At 41.7% G+C, this 15831-nt stretch overlaps 1 protein-coding gene across 2 annotated transcripts in view; it reads right to left on the reverse strand.

The window, feature by feature from the left end:
• The window catches only part of LOC134398748 (interleukin-1 receptor type 1-like), a 31514-nt gene extending 18845 nt beyond the window's left edge, over window positions 1-12669 (reverse strand). The window contains exons 1-3 of one of the 2 annotated variants that reach the window (XM_063126228.1): window positions 12472-12669; window positions 2150-2216; window positions 940-1162 (exon numbers count right to left, since the gene is read on the reverse strand). In XM_063126228.1, coding sequence (XP_062982298.1) covers window positions 940-1162; window positions 2150-2210 — 284 coding nt within the window. In that variant the 5' untranslated portion in view covers window positions 2211-2216; window positions 12472-12669. The remainder of the gene's footprint in view (window positions 1-939; window positions 1163-2149; window positions 2217-12471) is intronic. The other variant, XM_063126229.1, reaches the window with a different exon arrangement.
• Between the last annotated feature and the right edge of the window lie 3162 nt (window positions 12670-15831).

Here is a 15831-nt window from a genome sequence, read left to right on the forward strand (position 1 = left end):
AATATCACACTTGTTGTGGCAGTGTGTTTATGGCATAATATGTCATGGCATCAAATCAGCATTTAATGTTTAAATAACAACAACTTAAGCATAACCAGATCTGAGTTAAGTTTCAGGTTGTTGTTGTTGTTGTTGTTGTTGTTGTTGTTGCTGTTGTTGTTATTTGGAGTTGCATAAGGACCCAGTGGAGTAAAACCTTGTTCCACATCCTGATCAAAATATTCTAGGAAGCATTTCCAGATCTGGTTTTGTTTGTTATTCTTCAAGAAACTACATGAAGGACAGAATATGGAAATGGGTAAGGGAATTACATGTTACACTTATTGTTGGTGCTATTGCAAACTTTTTTGTCATGCTTCAAGCCTTACAAAAAACGTAGAGTGCCATGCTGTATTTAAAGTAAGCATCTTTTCCCACCTGTGTGTCTCTTAATTATTTTAGCAAAAACACAAATTTAACTGAATGTTGCACAATAAATGTAAGATGTAGCATGACCCTAAGAGGAGAGATGATGGGCAAGTTTAGTTTCATATCACTTAAAAATGCAAGGATTATTTGAATAACCTATTGAAATAGATGTGCAGAATTGTATTGGATAAAATATAATCATATCTGAGCCAGTGTGGTGTAGTGGTTAGAGTGTTGGACTGAGAGTCAGGAGATCCATGTTCTAGTCCCCACTTGTCCATGGGAGCTCCCTGGATGACTTTGAGCCAGTCACAGACTCTCAGCCCAACCTACCACACAGAGTTGTGGTTTCTCTTCTGCCAGAAGCATTCTTTGGACTTGAATGCTGCTCGATTAAAGCTAACAGGAATGTGGCCAAAATCCTATATTTCTGTTGCCCTATCATCATTGAACTATCTTAAGCCAGGTCTATCAAATGCATCTTCAATTGCTATCTTTAACTTAGAAAGTATTAATGGCACATCAACTTACACAACACATTGGTAGAGTCCCGAATCTTCTATGGTTGTGGGATTAAACCAAAGCAAGTCTTCTCGTTGATGGATCCTGAAGTTGCTATCTGTAGTTATGGGTATATCACTACCACTTCTGTACCAAGTCACACTGTGGTTAGATTGTACAGAGAATAATGTTCTTCGTGGACAACAAATAGCCCTAGGCTCTCCTACAGGCACAAAGGTGTCAAGGTTTAAACCTAATAAGTAAATAAAATGCACATATTGTTTATATGTAATTGCTACAAATGACAAACTTCAAAGAATTTGATCAGATGCACTGCTAGTAAGCTGCATACAACTATGGCAAGAATTAAGCAGGTTTGAGTTATTCAGTTTGCTGTATTTCCAGTAAACAGTTTGCCTGCAAGGCTGCATTCTACAGTGAGCAAATACCATGGCACTGTTTGTTAAAAAGAAGAGATATGTCCTGGGAAAATTCACAACACAGTTTCCCATCATTCTGTACTGGCCCTAGACTCACTGCAGCTACCTTTCTTGTTTGTGTTCTAGAATGCATGTTGCTGTCGAAATTCACAATTACCTAGCTAGTAGTAGATAGGGTGCATTTGGTATTCTCCTATTTGAAGGGTGCATTTGGCCACCTTATTTCATCTGGGGCTCCTAATTCAGGCTGTTTCATCTCCCTCCCATCCAGATAATATAAAGCTTGGGCTTGGACAAAGGGGCAAGCCTTTAGCATCAGCCAAAGGGTAAGAGCACAAGGGTTCTCATCCTGCAGCTCTCAGCAGAGACAGGAAGTCAGAAGGAGGGGGGTTACAAGACACAATGGCACACTGAAGGAGCTTGGAATTAAGTATATCTGTTCCCCTGCTTCCAAGCAGCTGTCACTCTGCCAACATCACCAAGTGCATATCCCCCTAAAAAGTTTTTTTTTTAATGTAGACCGATAGTTGTGGGTTCTGGGTGAAAGCAAGGAGTACCCCAGGGTGGGAATGGGGGGTTGGCTTTCCACTCATACTCTGATGCGAGGCAAGTTTGAGGGACAGTAGCCACGGTGAAGACTTGGTTTCTGCCTGTGACCACATGCCTGATTTGCTTGGTGTGTTAGCCTTTAAGATTGTGTCCTGTGCAGTCTGTGCCCTATGCAGCCTGTAATTTCCCAGATCCCCCTGGACTCTATTGTAAAAATTGGTGTTAACTGATAAGAAACATAGTTGACTTACAGAACCTGAAGGAAGAATCAACAAGAGAGATCCACCCAATGAGCCATAAAGCAGTGATCATCTTCTGCTGGTAAAAGAATGGAAAAATGTTCAAACCTGCATTGTCTTTAAAAAGTTATGTTCTACAGCCAACAAGTTCATAACCACCCAGAGAGCTTCGGCTATTGGGCGGTATAAAAATGTAATAAATAAATAAATAAATAAATAATGTGCATAATGAGATAACAGTATTTGATACATTACTACCAAATGTAGGAAAGGAAAGGAACCTCTCATGCAAAGCACTTGAGTCATTACTGACTCCTAGAGGGACACCTGCTTTTGCTGATGTTTTCTTGGCAGACTTTGTAGCGGGGTATTTTGCCATTGCCTTCCCCAGTCGTGGTTACCTTTCCCCCAGGTAGCTGGGTACTCATTTTACCAACCTCGGAAGTATGGAAGGCTGAGTCGACGTGAGCCGGCTGCCTGAGAACCAGCTTCCGCTGGGATCGAACTCAGGCCATGGGGAGAGTTTCGGCTGCAGTAACTGCCGCTTACCACTCTGCGCCACATGGTTCTCTGCCTGCCCACATGTAGCTACCACCTATTTTTGGTGTAGAAGAAGAAATAATAATTTGTAAAGCAGGTCTGGTTGATTATCATATCAATATAACCTCAAATAAACACGTTTCTCTGGTCAGCTTCCAGTAAAAATTTAAAGTCATTACATGAGGTAAATACAAACACGAAATTGCAAGCAGAATAAAAACACCACCAGCATAAAATCAAAATAAAACCAACAATAGAAGATATAAGTGCAAAGAATTTAAAAAGCACTAAAGGGATTTTTAAAATAGAAAAGCTTGAGAAAATAAAGAAAAAATGTTTTCATCTGCCACTGAAAATACTATAATGTAAGACACTGGAGCACATCTTTACAGAGGGCATTTTACATTTAGGGTGCCACCACTGAAGAGACCCTTTCTATAGAAGCCAATTGCCACACCTTCTACGTGGGGATACCAGGAGAAGGGGCTCAGAAGATGATCTTAAGATGTGGGTGGAGCTACCATTCAGATAAGCTGGCCCCAAGCTGTTAGAGGCTTTAAATATTAATACCAACACTCTGAAACTGATTAGAAGCCATTACAGGAATAGTGACACTCATGTCCAAATCCCTGCCCAGGTCAAGCTTAGATTCTTTAGACGTTGTGCAGCATACTGCCATGCAAAACTACTCAGAACTTCAGAGTTTTCCACAAGATCACTCATTCCCCAACAATCAGTTCAGCCTTTGCCCTACACTCATCATATTCCTTTTTGATAAACAAAAGACTGTAGTAGTCAAAGGCAGCTAACAGATTCCAAAAATAAAATAAAATAATATATCCACATTTACAGGCTTGTTTATATATCTGCATTTACAGGTTGTTTTGCTGTTGTTTCCCAAGTGGGGTTCATAGGTGGGAGCATGGCTGCATTCCTAAAAAGAGTACTGCCACAAACAAAAGTGCACATGATGCTTCTTCCCTACCACCATCATATTCTACAAAGCAATTGCAAGGCATATAAATATAATACATGGGAGTAGATCTCACATTTTTCCTAAACGGGGAGATTTTGCTCTAGTTGTGCATATTGGAAGCACAAGCCCTCACAGGTAGGCCATGCAGAAACCCCTCCAAAAAACATAGGAAAAAAAATAAAGAAGCTGTTCTACAACCCTTACCAATGGTGACGCCTCCCTGTGAGAAATTGTTGGAGAACTTCTCCTCCAACTGGAAAAATGCAATAACATTTTCCCAATTTCTCTGCCCGTAAATAGGGTGGAGAATATTGAGAGACCACTGGCACACAGTTTTGTCTGTCTCTTCTGCCAAGACTCTTGTTCATGCATTGGTTATTTCTCGGTTGGACTACTGCAACCTTCTTCTCACTGGCCTTCCTTCTTCCCACATCAGTCCGTTGGTTTCTGTTCACCACTCTGCTGCTAAGATCATCTTCTTGGCTCGCCGCTCTGACCATGTTACTCCACTTCTGAAATCTCTTCATTGGCTTCCAATTCACTTCAGAATCCAATATAAACTTCTCCTGTTGACCTACAAAGCTTTTCACTGTCTAGCTCCTTCCTATCTCTCCTCTCTCATCTCACACTATTGCCCCGCTCGTGCTCTTCGCTCCTCTGATGCCATGTTTCTCGCCTGCCCAAGGGTCTCTACTTCCCTTGCTCGGCTTCGTCCATTTTCTTCTGCTGCCCCTTATGCCTGGAACGCTCTTCCAGAACATTTGAGAACTACAAGTTCAACCGCAGCTTTTAAAGCTCAGCTAAAAACTTTTCTTTTTCCTAAAGCTTTTAAAACTTGATTTTGTTCTGACTTTATACTGTTAGTTTTACCCTACCCAGTGCCTGTTTACCCTACCCTGTGCCTGTTTGCATTCTCTTCCCCTCCTTATTGTTTTATTGTGGTTTTATTAGAATGTAAGCCTATGCGGCAGGGTCTTGCTATTTACTGTTTTATTCTGTACAGCACCATGTACATTGATGGTGCTATATAAATAAATAATAATAATAATAATAGTTTTAACATATAAAGCCTTATACAGCTCAAGGACCACAATGCCTGACAGAGCATCTCTCCCACTATGAGCCTACTTGTACCCTACAATCAACAACGGAGGCCCTCCTCAGGGGGGAAACAGCAATGAGGGACAGGGCGATTTCAGTGGTGGCCCCCTGGTTGTGGACTGGAATGATTATAGAATGTGAGACCCACCTGGTACCAATATTGTCAACTTTTGGATGCCGGGTTAAAACTTTCCTCTACTCTCAGGCATTTGATGGCATACGATGGGCTGTTTTAATACATCCGTTGAATTATGTTATTTAATTGTCTATGGTTTTCACTGATGTTTTAGTTGTTTTACAGGGTGGTGACATTTTAGTGAGCCCCTGCCAAAAGAATTGAGGCAGGTGGCTACTAGGAGGAGGGCTTTCTCCACTGTGGCACCCTGGCTGTGGAATGAGCTCCCCAGAGAGGTTCACCTGGTGCCTACACTGTACTCATTTCGTCGCCAGCTGAAGACCTTTTTATTCTCTCAGTATTTTAACACTTAATTTTAACTTACATTTAAATTTTACTGTTCTAATTCTGTATTTTAATCTTATATAAATTTCTGTTGTGTGGTTTTATCCTAGTTGTGCTTTTTATACTGTATTTTGCATTTGTGTTTTTAGACTGTTGGTTGTTTTATTATGGTTTTAATTTTTGTGAACCGCCCAGAGAGCTTCGGCTATGGGGCGGTATAAAAATGTAATAAATAAATAAATAGTATGATATGGATAATTGTTTTTGTATATTTTAATTTAATTTAATTTATTTATTTATTACACTTATATACCGCCTCCATAGCCAAAGCTCTCTGGGCGGTTTACAACAGTTTAATACTCCTCTAGATAGAAATACTAGGACCAAAAAGTAGCTTATTACTGGAGATACAGTACACCCCTTTGACCAGAACCAGAGGTGATCTTGGAAAAAAAGAAAAACAGGAAGGCCGCCAAAGGAGAAAGTGTTGTAATAATGGGGGGGAAATTCTGCTACCTTCATATCACAATGAAGATACAGTAAAAGGCAGTGCCTTGGAGCAATGAGTCAAAGAATCTAGTAGAGGGGAGCAACAGTACAGGCTCAGTCCCACGTGATGTTCTGGATCTCATACAAGTACTGTCAAACCAGCCAGGAACAGTGATCACAGTACTAACAATTCCACATATACTGTACTTGCTGAAACTTGCCCACATTGGACACATTTAATTTCAAATGGGAAGACGTCACACACAAAAATGGGAGGATTTGTTAAAAGGAAGTTGAAAGACAGAGTCAGGGTAGCTCATTTTTCTTTAGGATTCTTGGAAATTATTTAAAACCATAACAATAGACGTTGGTAGAATATATACTTTACGTTAGGAAAAAGTCCAAGAGGATGGTTAACAAAATTAGTTCTGAAAGCTATAAAAGGCAGGGGATGGGGAATGAAAGTCTTGTCCAAATGAGAACAAAAACGAAATCAAGCTTTGACAAAACAAATATGAGTTGACAAGGCAAATGAAAAAGGCATATTTTCTTTAAATACAGTCGTGTGAAAAAGAAAGTACACCCTCTTGGAATTGTATGATTTTACATATCAGGACGTAATAACAATCATCTGTTCCTTAGCAGGTCTAAAAAACTAGGTAAATACCACCTCAGATGAACAACAACACATGACATATTACACCGTGTCATGACAGAAAAAAAGCCAAAATGGAGAAACCATGTGTGAAAAAGTACACCTTATGATTCAATAGCTTGTAGAACCACCTTTAGCAGCAATAACTTGAAGTAATTGTTTTCTATATGACTTTATCAGTCTCTGACATTGTTGTGGAGGACTTTTGGCCCACTCTGCTTCAGTTCATTGAGGTTTGAGGGCATTTGTTTATGCACAGCTCTCTTAAGGTTCCGCCACAGCATTTCAATGGGGTTGAGGTCTGGACTTTGACTGGGCCATTGCAACACCTTGATTCTTTTCTTTTTCAGCCATTCTGTTGTAGATTTGTTGGTGTGCTTGGGATCATTGTCCTGTTGCATGACCGAATTTCGGCCAAGCTTTAGCTGTCGGACAGATGGCCTCACATTTGACTCTAGAATACCTTGGTATACAGAGAAGTTCATGGTCGACTCAATGACTGCAAGGTTCCCAGGTCCTGTGGCTGCAAAACAAGCGCAAATCATCATCCCTCCACCACCGTGCTTGACAGTTGGTATGAGGTGTTTGTGCTGATATGCTGTGTTTGGTTTTCGCCAAACATGGCGCTGTGAATTATGGCCAAACATCTCCACTTTGGTCTTTGTCCAAAGGACATCGTCTGTCCAAAGGAAACCACAAGACATCCAGAAGTCTTGTGGTTTGTTCAGATGCAACTTTGCAAACCTAAGCCATGCTGCCACGTTCTTTTTAGAGAGAAGAGGCTTTCTCCTGGCAACCCTTCCAAACAAACCATACTTGTTCAGTCTTTTTCTAATTGTACTGTCATGAACTTTAACATTTAACATGCTCACTGAGGCCTGTAGAGTCTGAGATGTAACTCTTGGGTTTTTTGCAATTTCTCTGAGCATTGCACAGTCTGACCTTGGGGTGATTTTGCTGGGACGTCCTCTCTTGGGAAGCTTGGCAACTGTCTTGAATGTTTTCCACTTTTGAATCATCTTTCTCACTGTAGAATGATGGACTTTATATTGTTTGGTAATGGCCTTATAACCCTTCCCAGATTGATGGGCAGCAGCAATTGCTTCTCTAAGATCATTGCTGATGTCTTTCCTCCTTAGCATTGTGTTAACACATACCTGAATGCTCCAGACCAGCAAACTGAAAAAACTTTGGCTTTTATAGAGGTGGTCATACTTGCTGATGATCAATTAATCACAGGCATTTGATTAGCAGCACCTGTCTGCTACTTAGCATCTTAATTCCTATGGAAGCAGTAAGGGTGTACTTACTTTTTCACACATGGCTTCTCCATTTTGGCTTTATTTCTGTTAAATAAATCATGACACAGTGTAATATGTCATGTGTTGTTGTTCATCTGGGGTTGTATTTACCTAATTTTTAGACCTGCTAAGGAACAGATGATTTTTATTATGTCCTGATATGTAAAATCATACAATTCCAAGAGGGTGTACTTTCTTTTTCACACGACTGTATATCATAAGTAGGAAGCTAATCAGCAAGACAGTCAGGCATACGAAGGTTTGATGGATTGCTGAAGAAGCTGAATGGATTTGTTTGTTTCCAACTTCACTGCAAGAGATGTTGAACAGAGAACCTGTCGTGAATCATTGACCAGGTTCCAATGACACGCTGCAGCTCATCATGGGTTATTTAACACACGAGGTTACATACACAACCCCGCTTGGGAGTTGTAATGTCATGAGAACCTGGAGAGCATAGGATATATGAGGGTTGTTTAAACCTCACATAACCCATGCTCGCCAGGTTTACACTACACAACAACCCCTGAGTGGAGCTGAATTCAAAATGGCACCAACACATGCCTTGTAAGCACTGCAGTTTGTTCAAGGATAAGAACTAAGTCAGGAGAAGTTTTGTGTCTCAGTGACAGATGAAAAATTAACACTGTTTGGAGTTGTTCAAGAATGTAAATATGCAATTGTTGGTTCTCTAATTTAAATATGCATATTTTCACTAAAATCAACCACCTTACTAGAGCACTGCAAGGGAGCCAGTATGACACCGGGGTTTTTTAAAATGAGATGGTTGGAAGCAAGGAAATCATAGGCCTTTTTATTCTAACTTCTGCCCCAAATAAACTGATAAAAACATGACTACAGCTAAAACTGGTCAGGTTTGGTTGATGAAGTTTTGGGTTGTTATTATTCTTTATGTTGTTGTGTTTTATGGAATTGCAAACCACCTGAAATCAAAGTGACAGAGGGCAATATAGAATTTTTAATAAATAATATGCAAATGTTTTTGCAGTTGACCTAGCATGCATGTAAATATACTGGAATACAATCTGTCAAGTGAAAAACCACCCTTATTATTTTGCCTTCTGCCAGATCATAGTAAATTCCATTTGGGTTTCCCTTTGTAAAGGGAATCTCTTTTTCAAAGAAGATTTTCAAAAGGTGACAAAAAGTAACTACCTTTGTATCAGCATGCAAACACACACACATGCACGCACACACAGTGCTCTTCCAAACTTAGCTGTACAAAGTAGATTTGGAAATTATTTTGAAAAGTTTAGTATACATACTGCCAAAACAAGCTGAGTATTGACATTTCTCCTTCCAGCATAAAAGTCCTGGTTCTTAAAATTCAATACTGACTCCTGAAGTTTAGATTATGACTCTAGGGATTTCAAAATGTCCCCTGGACATTTTGCTTCAGACCAACAGTCCCCACTGACTTTTCTAAAAGTTACAAAAAATATTCAATATCTCTTAAGATCTATTTAAGGTGCAGTCGGATTCCTGGATCTAAGGTCAGAGATAATGCTTCAACCACTGATCCAGGGATCCACACGGTCCCCTCCCCTTTCCCTAGGCACAAAGACAACCACGCTGGCTGCCTCTCAGAGGTCACATAGGTGACTTCAGAGAGAGAAAAACAGAGAATTGCATGGAAGGGGAAGGAATTGGGGAAGCCAGGATATGATGTATCTCAAGGCCTTCTCAGTCCTTCCCTCCTGCTCCGACACGCTCCAGCTAGATGAGCAAAAAAGCCAGTCTAGCCAAAATGTGGAAGGCGTATGGAGGCAATGATCACCTCTTCCCACTCTGCCTGCATAGGATGCTCATAAGCCTCCGAGTTTGGTGGCTTATGGACATTGCCATATGATTGCTCCCATAGATTCTCTTTTAGAAGTTCCCTGTTCATCCACCTCACCCACCTCACTGTGGAATAAAACTAATTTCCTCCTAATTTTTGGAGAGGTTTTGGCCTAATGCTCCATGTTCCCTCACCACTGGCTATACTGGTTAGGGCTGAGAGAAGTTGTAGAGCAAAACATTTGGAGGGCCACAAGTTGCCCAGCCCTGCCTTAAAACAACTTCTGCGCTATGTACATCAGCGTTGTAGCTATTGGGGAGGATATTGATCATGTAAGGAGTGTATTTGTTGAAAGTTATATGAGATTATATAAAGGTAGTGTTTTCACTACTGTCTAAAATTAGCTAGGAGTAAAAACATGGGAACAATGTATGTAATATTAGAAGTGGGTATTTACTTTTAAAGCTTTTAAAGAAAATGTAGTATTCTTATGTAGAAAAGCCCCTAAAACTTTAATAAAAAGAATGAGGGTGTTGTCTATACAATACTACTCTTATGGTTAATTTAATTGTTTGTTTTATAACTACTGAAGGAGACATCTTCTCCAAAATGCATAGAGCATGATAATTTTTCTTCCTTTCTTTGAGCACCAGAGTTTGCCTCCTCCTTTGTCATTAGTTTATGGTGCCTTTCCCTCCACATCCGTACATTCATGAATGCATAAGTACCCAGTCCAGCAACACATCAGGATTGTGGCCACAAAACCAATCCCCGTGCACACCTCTCCTCCACACTCTCTCATCCAGCTCATCTATATTGGTTTGACTTCAAAATAAAGGGGCACCAATGCACAAAGATACAGCATACACAGGCCTGTGATGCACTACCATTACCTAGCACGAAGCAAAGTGGGGATTCTATGCATACCTGCTGCCTCCAAAATATGCAGGCAAACCAGTCACTGGGATGGTTATCACAAACTGACTGTCCTATGCTTGAACATGAGAAACCAGTTGGTTTTGCAAACTTTATAAAGAACAATTTCTAAAGTATTTACAAAGTAATTCTGCAGATTTTTTTAAAAAGGCATCTATTTTTAGGTTTCTTTGCCAAGGATCATGTTTAGTGCTGTCCATCGACCAGCAAGAAAGAAACTGCTCATGGAATAGATTCTTTCGCTCCAGAGGACCCTTTGGAGTGAATTTAGAGGATGTACAAGGGATTGTGCAATGGCAGAAAAGGAAAACCAAATCATGTTGCAAGAACTGAAGTCTGCCCACATGGCATTGGATGTAGCTCTACATTTACAATAAGAAAATTGCAAGATTTAATGCTTGGCCAGAGCATTCTCCTTGAAGGTTTGATTTGGAAAATCCTTCATTAACCAAGAAAGCAATCCACAATGAACTTATCCTGTGCATAACTCCATGACCTTGGACTGCATCTGACATTCAATTCAACGAAGCCTCCACAGAAAATGTGTTTCGTGCCATGTGCCCCTAGCCGTGGACTGTAATTTAGCTACCTGTGTTACCTATTTACTCTGAAGCTGGGTTGAACCAGTAGTGAAATCTTAGGATGTCTGCATAATAGCTCTGTACTCCATTTTAAGAGCGCTACAAGCTGCAGGTGTTTGGGTCTTTCTATCATAGCCAGCTTGTTCTCCCTTCTCTCCCATTTTAGTCATAAATGTATTTATTTTCAAGGAGAGAGGGAACCATCTAGGGCATTTCCAACACATTTTCCAGTTTTCAAGCATCTCTAAATACATACACATCTAATCTTCCAAGTTCAAAATAATTATTCCAAAATAAAATAAAAGGATGCTATTTGAGACACACGCATAAAACCGGTTCATTTATCTAAATCATTCCTACAATGAACCATACTGATATCTTTTAGAATGTAAGATGGTCTTGTTTTATTGATGGCTTGTAAGGTTCTCCAAGAATCTTTCCCCCCCCCCCGAAAAGTGGGACAAAACAAACAAACACAGAATCCAATTTGGTTGGGTTTAGGGGGGGGAATTCCAACACTTTAAGCTGGAGTCACTTCTTCTCGTCCCCTCCTTCTTTCCCCACTCTTTTTAATTTTTGGCATAGAAAAGTTAGGCCTTGATCAAAATAAACACTTTCTTTTCAGAACAGCAAATTATACATCAATTTGCCCTCAAGTCCTAACGCTGTCAAGAAATCAAAGCCAAGGAAAAAGTAAGGAAAAAGCATCTCTTATTTACTATTGGTCTGGTAAGCACCCAGAAAATATATAGCAAGACCATTTACACATTACACTAGCACCTCAAGACCTCACTCTGTGAGGGCACAGAGGAACTGAGGTCCCTACAAAATTGGCAACCACTGCTTCACCAGCATAGAAATGTGAAAGCACATGAGTATACATATGCAACAAATACTAGGACAGGAAAAGATGTAATTAAAACGCTTACGCCCTCACATACTTTTAAGGGCATGTTTAGGAAGAAAACTCACTACAGGTCTGGTAAGCACCCAGAAAATGTACAGCAAGGCTATTTACACATTACATGGACTCCTCAAGACATCACAACTCCCAGCATTCCCAGCTGTTTATGGGGCTTCCCCCCCCCCCGTTTAAACATACATGTCTAAACACGCGCCCTAAATCACTTATGAACCTTTAAATACCCTGTCAATGCAATTGCCTGTAGCAGCTTCATGTGACGCCGAAATGCCGGTGAAGCTTACCACGGATTTCAGCACCGGCAACCCCTCGTTGCAACTACAAGGGCTCTAACAAGACCTCTCTCTATTAAGGCACCCCCCAAAAAACCCCTCTACGACCTAGACCAAACAGGGCGGGCTGGCCTGCCCTCCTCCTCGCCACAGCGGGTCGTCGGAGCAAAGGGGAGAGGGAGCGGGCCGGCTCCTGTCCTGCCGCTGACTCAAGCCGTGCCGGGAAGTGGCGGTGCCGGGCGGGATTCCAACTCCTCCACGAGCGAGCCAGAGAAAGTGGCGACGGCGCTTCCCATTTACCTTCGCTCGGGCTGCGCTGCCGGCCGGTCACGGACCCGCACCGGCACCAGCACCGGCAAACTCCCGCGGGCCTCTTACTCCAAAGCAGCCTAGAACGCGCCGCAGCCACCTTCTTTCGCCTCACCTGCACGAGCGCCGCGGGCCGATTTTTCCCAGACGCGCCTCAGGCAGAAAGACTCTCCGCCCGCCGCCGTGCAATCCAAGCCCGCCCCTTGGGCTGTCTCTGGACCCGGCTGGAGGATTGGGGGGAGGCCGCTGCCACTGCCGCCGCCCCTTGGAGGCGCTTAGAAGTTCCGCCAGCCGGAGAGAGAGAGAGAAACAGCAGGCCGTTAAAGAAACTCGAGAGGAAGCGGAGGCGCGCGTCCTTTGCTTCAGACGACCGCCAGCTAGATCCGGGTTGGCCAATAGGCCGAGCCCTTGCAGTGTGGCTGCCTCAGAAGTTGGTCCTGCTGTGCTGTTATTTTTTGCCCACACACGCGCAGGCAGTTGCTGCTGCTGTCAAGGAAATTCCTGTCAAGGGAGGGGACAGGAATCCAGGCATGTCCAGGTTCAAAGACTTTATTCAGGATCTACGGACGCAGGAGAAAGCTCACCTCCAGCAAGCCGAAGGCTGAACTCTCTACCCATCATCCACATACAACAGACTTTTATAACATTCCATGTCCCTCCAATGGAATCATAATATTCCCTCCTCCCATCCCTTATTGATTATAAGACATGTTCCATGAACGAAACTATTCTACTTAAAACAGTGCTCTTCTATGTTGTGACAACTGTGACCAGTACATGTAACTCTTTGTTCTTTGAGAAGACCCCCTCTCAAGGGCAATGGAAAGTTTCTCCAGCCAGCTGCGAGCCACCTCCAATGCCCAGCTGGGGGGGGGGGGGCTTAGGTGATAAAGCAAATATGAGATGCGCCCCCATGTCTGTGTGATATAGAGCTTGGTTCCGGGCCTCAAGGCTTTTCAAATATGTTTTAGGAAAGTAACATTTCTGACTATGTCAGATTAGAGAGACAGTGAGTGGGCAAAGAGTTCTGGACAGCCTTGAGCAACCGGCCAGGAAGCTTTTCTGTGTCTCTTTGTTAAGAGGCACAGGGGGTGGGGTGGGGGAGAAGTGCCCGAAGTGTGTTTTAGATGCTTGTGCACTTTTCCACATCAAATAGGGGTTTTGGGGGTACTTCCAGATTTTCCTGTCACTGCTTTGCAGTCACACGTTAGTGAATACAGTGCGGAATTTATTGTGTTTGTTTAGCGATGAAGTGCCACACAACAAGCATCACTGCAAGAGAATTAGGAGGAGGTCGAAAGGTCACAGATGTTTTAGCATTGGGGTTGGTAGCGCCAGCGCATTTGACCCTGTAGCCTTAAAATTGTGGGACGCTACTACACTGCTATTTAAGGCTCCTGTTTTCTGGGAGCATGGTAAATGCATGTGCACACCTGCACAGTTGTGAAAAAATGCAAGTGTTGTTGTTTTTTTAAAAAATGTTTATTCACAGTTGTGTAGATACTATCAAACTTGGAAAAGTTTTATAGCGTGTTTAGTCATGTTGCTGTAGTTTATGGCCTTAACTGTTGTAAACTGTCAAGAGAGCTTTGGCTACTGTGTGGTAGAGAAATGTGATAAAATAAGCAATAAAGAGATGCATATTGAAAATTAGTCTTCCCTACAAAATGGCTGACCTGTTGTCAAGTTAGAGAAAATGGAGGGCAACCATGGATTTCCTGCCCACAAATGCCTCCACCCCCAGACACACACCTGAGGTCAAAAGTAAAGGTGAGGAGAAATGTTTTTAAAACATTTGAAACAGACGACTCAGCAGAGTGAAGAAACTGCAATAATTTTTATTTTTATTTTAAAAGCCTCCTGTACAAGTGTTCTGGGAAAAATTGAATATTGAGGGAGAAACAACATCGGGACAATGGTTTGGGAAGTGCAAAATGCTGTGTGAGTGAGCCAGGCAGTGCATTAATTTTAAAAACCTGAAGGTGCAATTCTACGCATGTTTAGAAAGAAAAAGTCCTACAACTCCCAGCATTCCTCAGCGAGCCATGTGTATTTTTTAGTAGACCTTTATTTATGGTCTACCAAACAGAAAGATATAAAGGATACAAAAAAACTTAGTGTAAATTGACCCCAGCATTCCAAGTTTTTCTTCTAATAGATTTTGTATACCTGTTCTGGTATAAAGTGTGTCCCATGCCAAGTGATGTTTCATGATAGTATGATTGTTTAATGTTTTATTGTGGCATAGCCCTGTGCACTGATTTCATTGGAAGAATGGCAGGATTTAAATTATTCTAATAAACACATGAATAACACAAGGGCTATGATATGGTGGTGATGCTAGGCTTCAGGGTATTTGGCTTTAATCCATCACTTGACTTAATTCTACAGCAAGAATTTATTGGCACACACCGAATTATTCATTTTTAAGTCCAGGAAATTAAGAACACCACAAACTGAGCAGTGGCCTGTTAAACATTAATTTCACCATACCTTTTTTAATTTGTCCATAACATTTTCAAAGGTTATGTGATAACTAGTTATGCCTCCCCCCATGCAGTGTGATTCCTCTGACCTTTGTTCACTGAATTACTCATAGGCATCAGGTTTGCTTTCAGACTAATTACAGACTAGCAGTTCTTGCCAATTCACCTTCTCACATCCTAGAAAGGATCTCCTATTTCCCAAAGTTTCAGTACTCCTAGAAAGAATCACAAGCAACACAATTTTCTCTGCCTTTCTTGCTGCTCCTTAAAGTAAAGTGATAGTCTGAATTACTTAACACCACATGGCTTCAGCATTTAGTTGTGGTTGCTTCTAACCCCATCTACTCTACACCCAAATTCATTTTTAACCATTAAGGTCATTACAAGAGTGACAATATTTAAAAGGGGCATTCCAATGAATGTTTACACCCAGCCCAAAAAGTGGATATTGGGACCACGTCCACCAGCCACACACACCTGATACATGCCTTAGATATCCCCTTTCAGATGATGAACATACAAACATTGAGAAAGTGCATTCAGGAGGTATACAGACATTGGGGGAAGAGGCAAAATCCTGCTTCCTCTTCCCTGTGTTGGGGACATGTGTGGAGAAGTTTGTTTAAGCACCATGTACATAAGTGTGCGCAAGGGGTGAGCTATGCTGCTTCTTCCCACATACCTGTTTCCCTCGAATTATCCCATTCAGTGCAAAGCTGTCGTTGTTGTTGCTAGCTAAATCACACCCCGGGCGGCAGCGCTCCTAAGATCCTTTGCATACCAGGAAAAGGGTTTAAGGGGGGAAATGTAAAAAAATCATAAAAACTCAACAGATGACCCAATCTGATTCAAATTTGGTATGCTC

The sequence above is a fragment of the Elgaria multicarinata genome, chromosome 5 (genome assembly GCF_023053635.1).
Source record: "Elgaria multicarinata webbii isolate HBS135686 ecotype San Diego chromosome 5, rElgMul1.1.pri, whole genome shotgun sequence".
Lineage (NCBI taxonomy): Eukaryota > Metazoa > Chordata > Lepidosauria > Squamata > Anguidae > Elgaria > Elgaria multicarinata.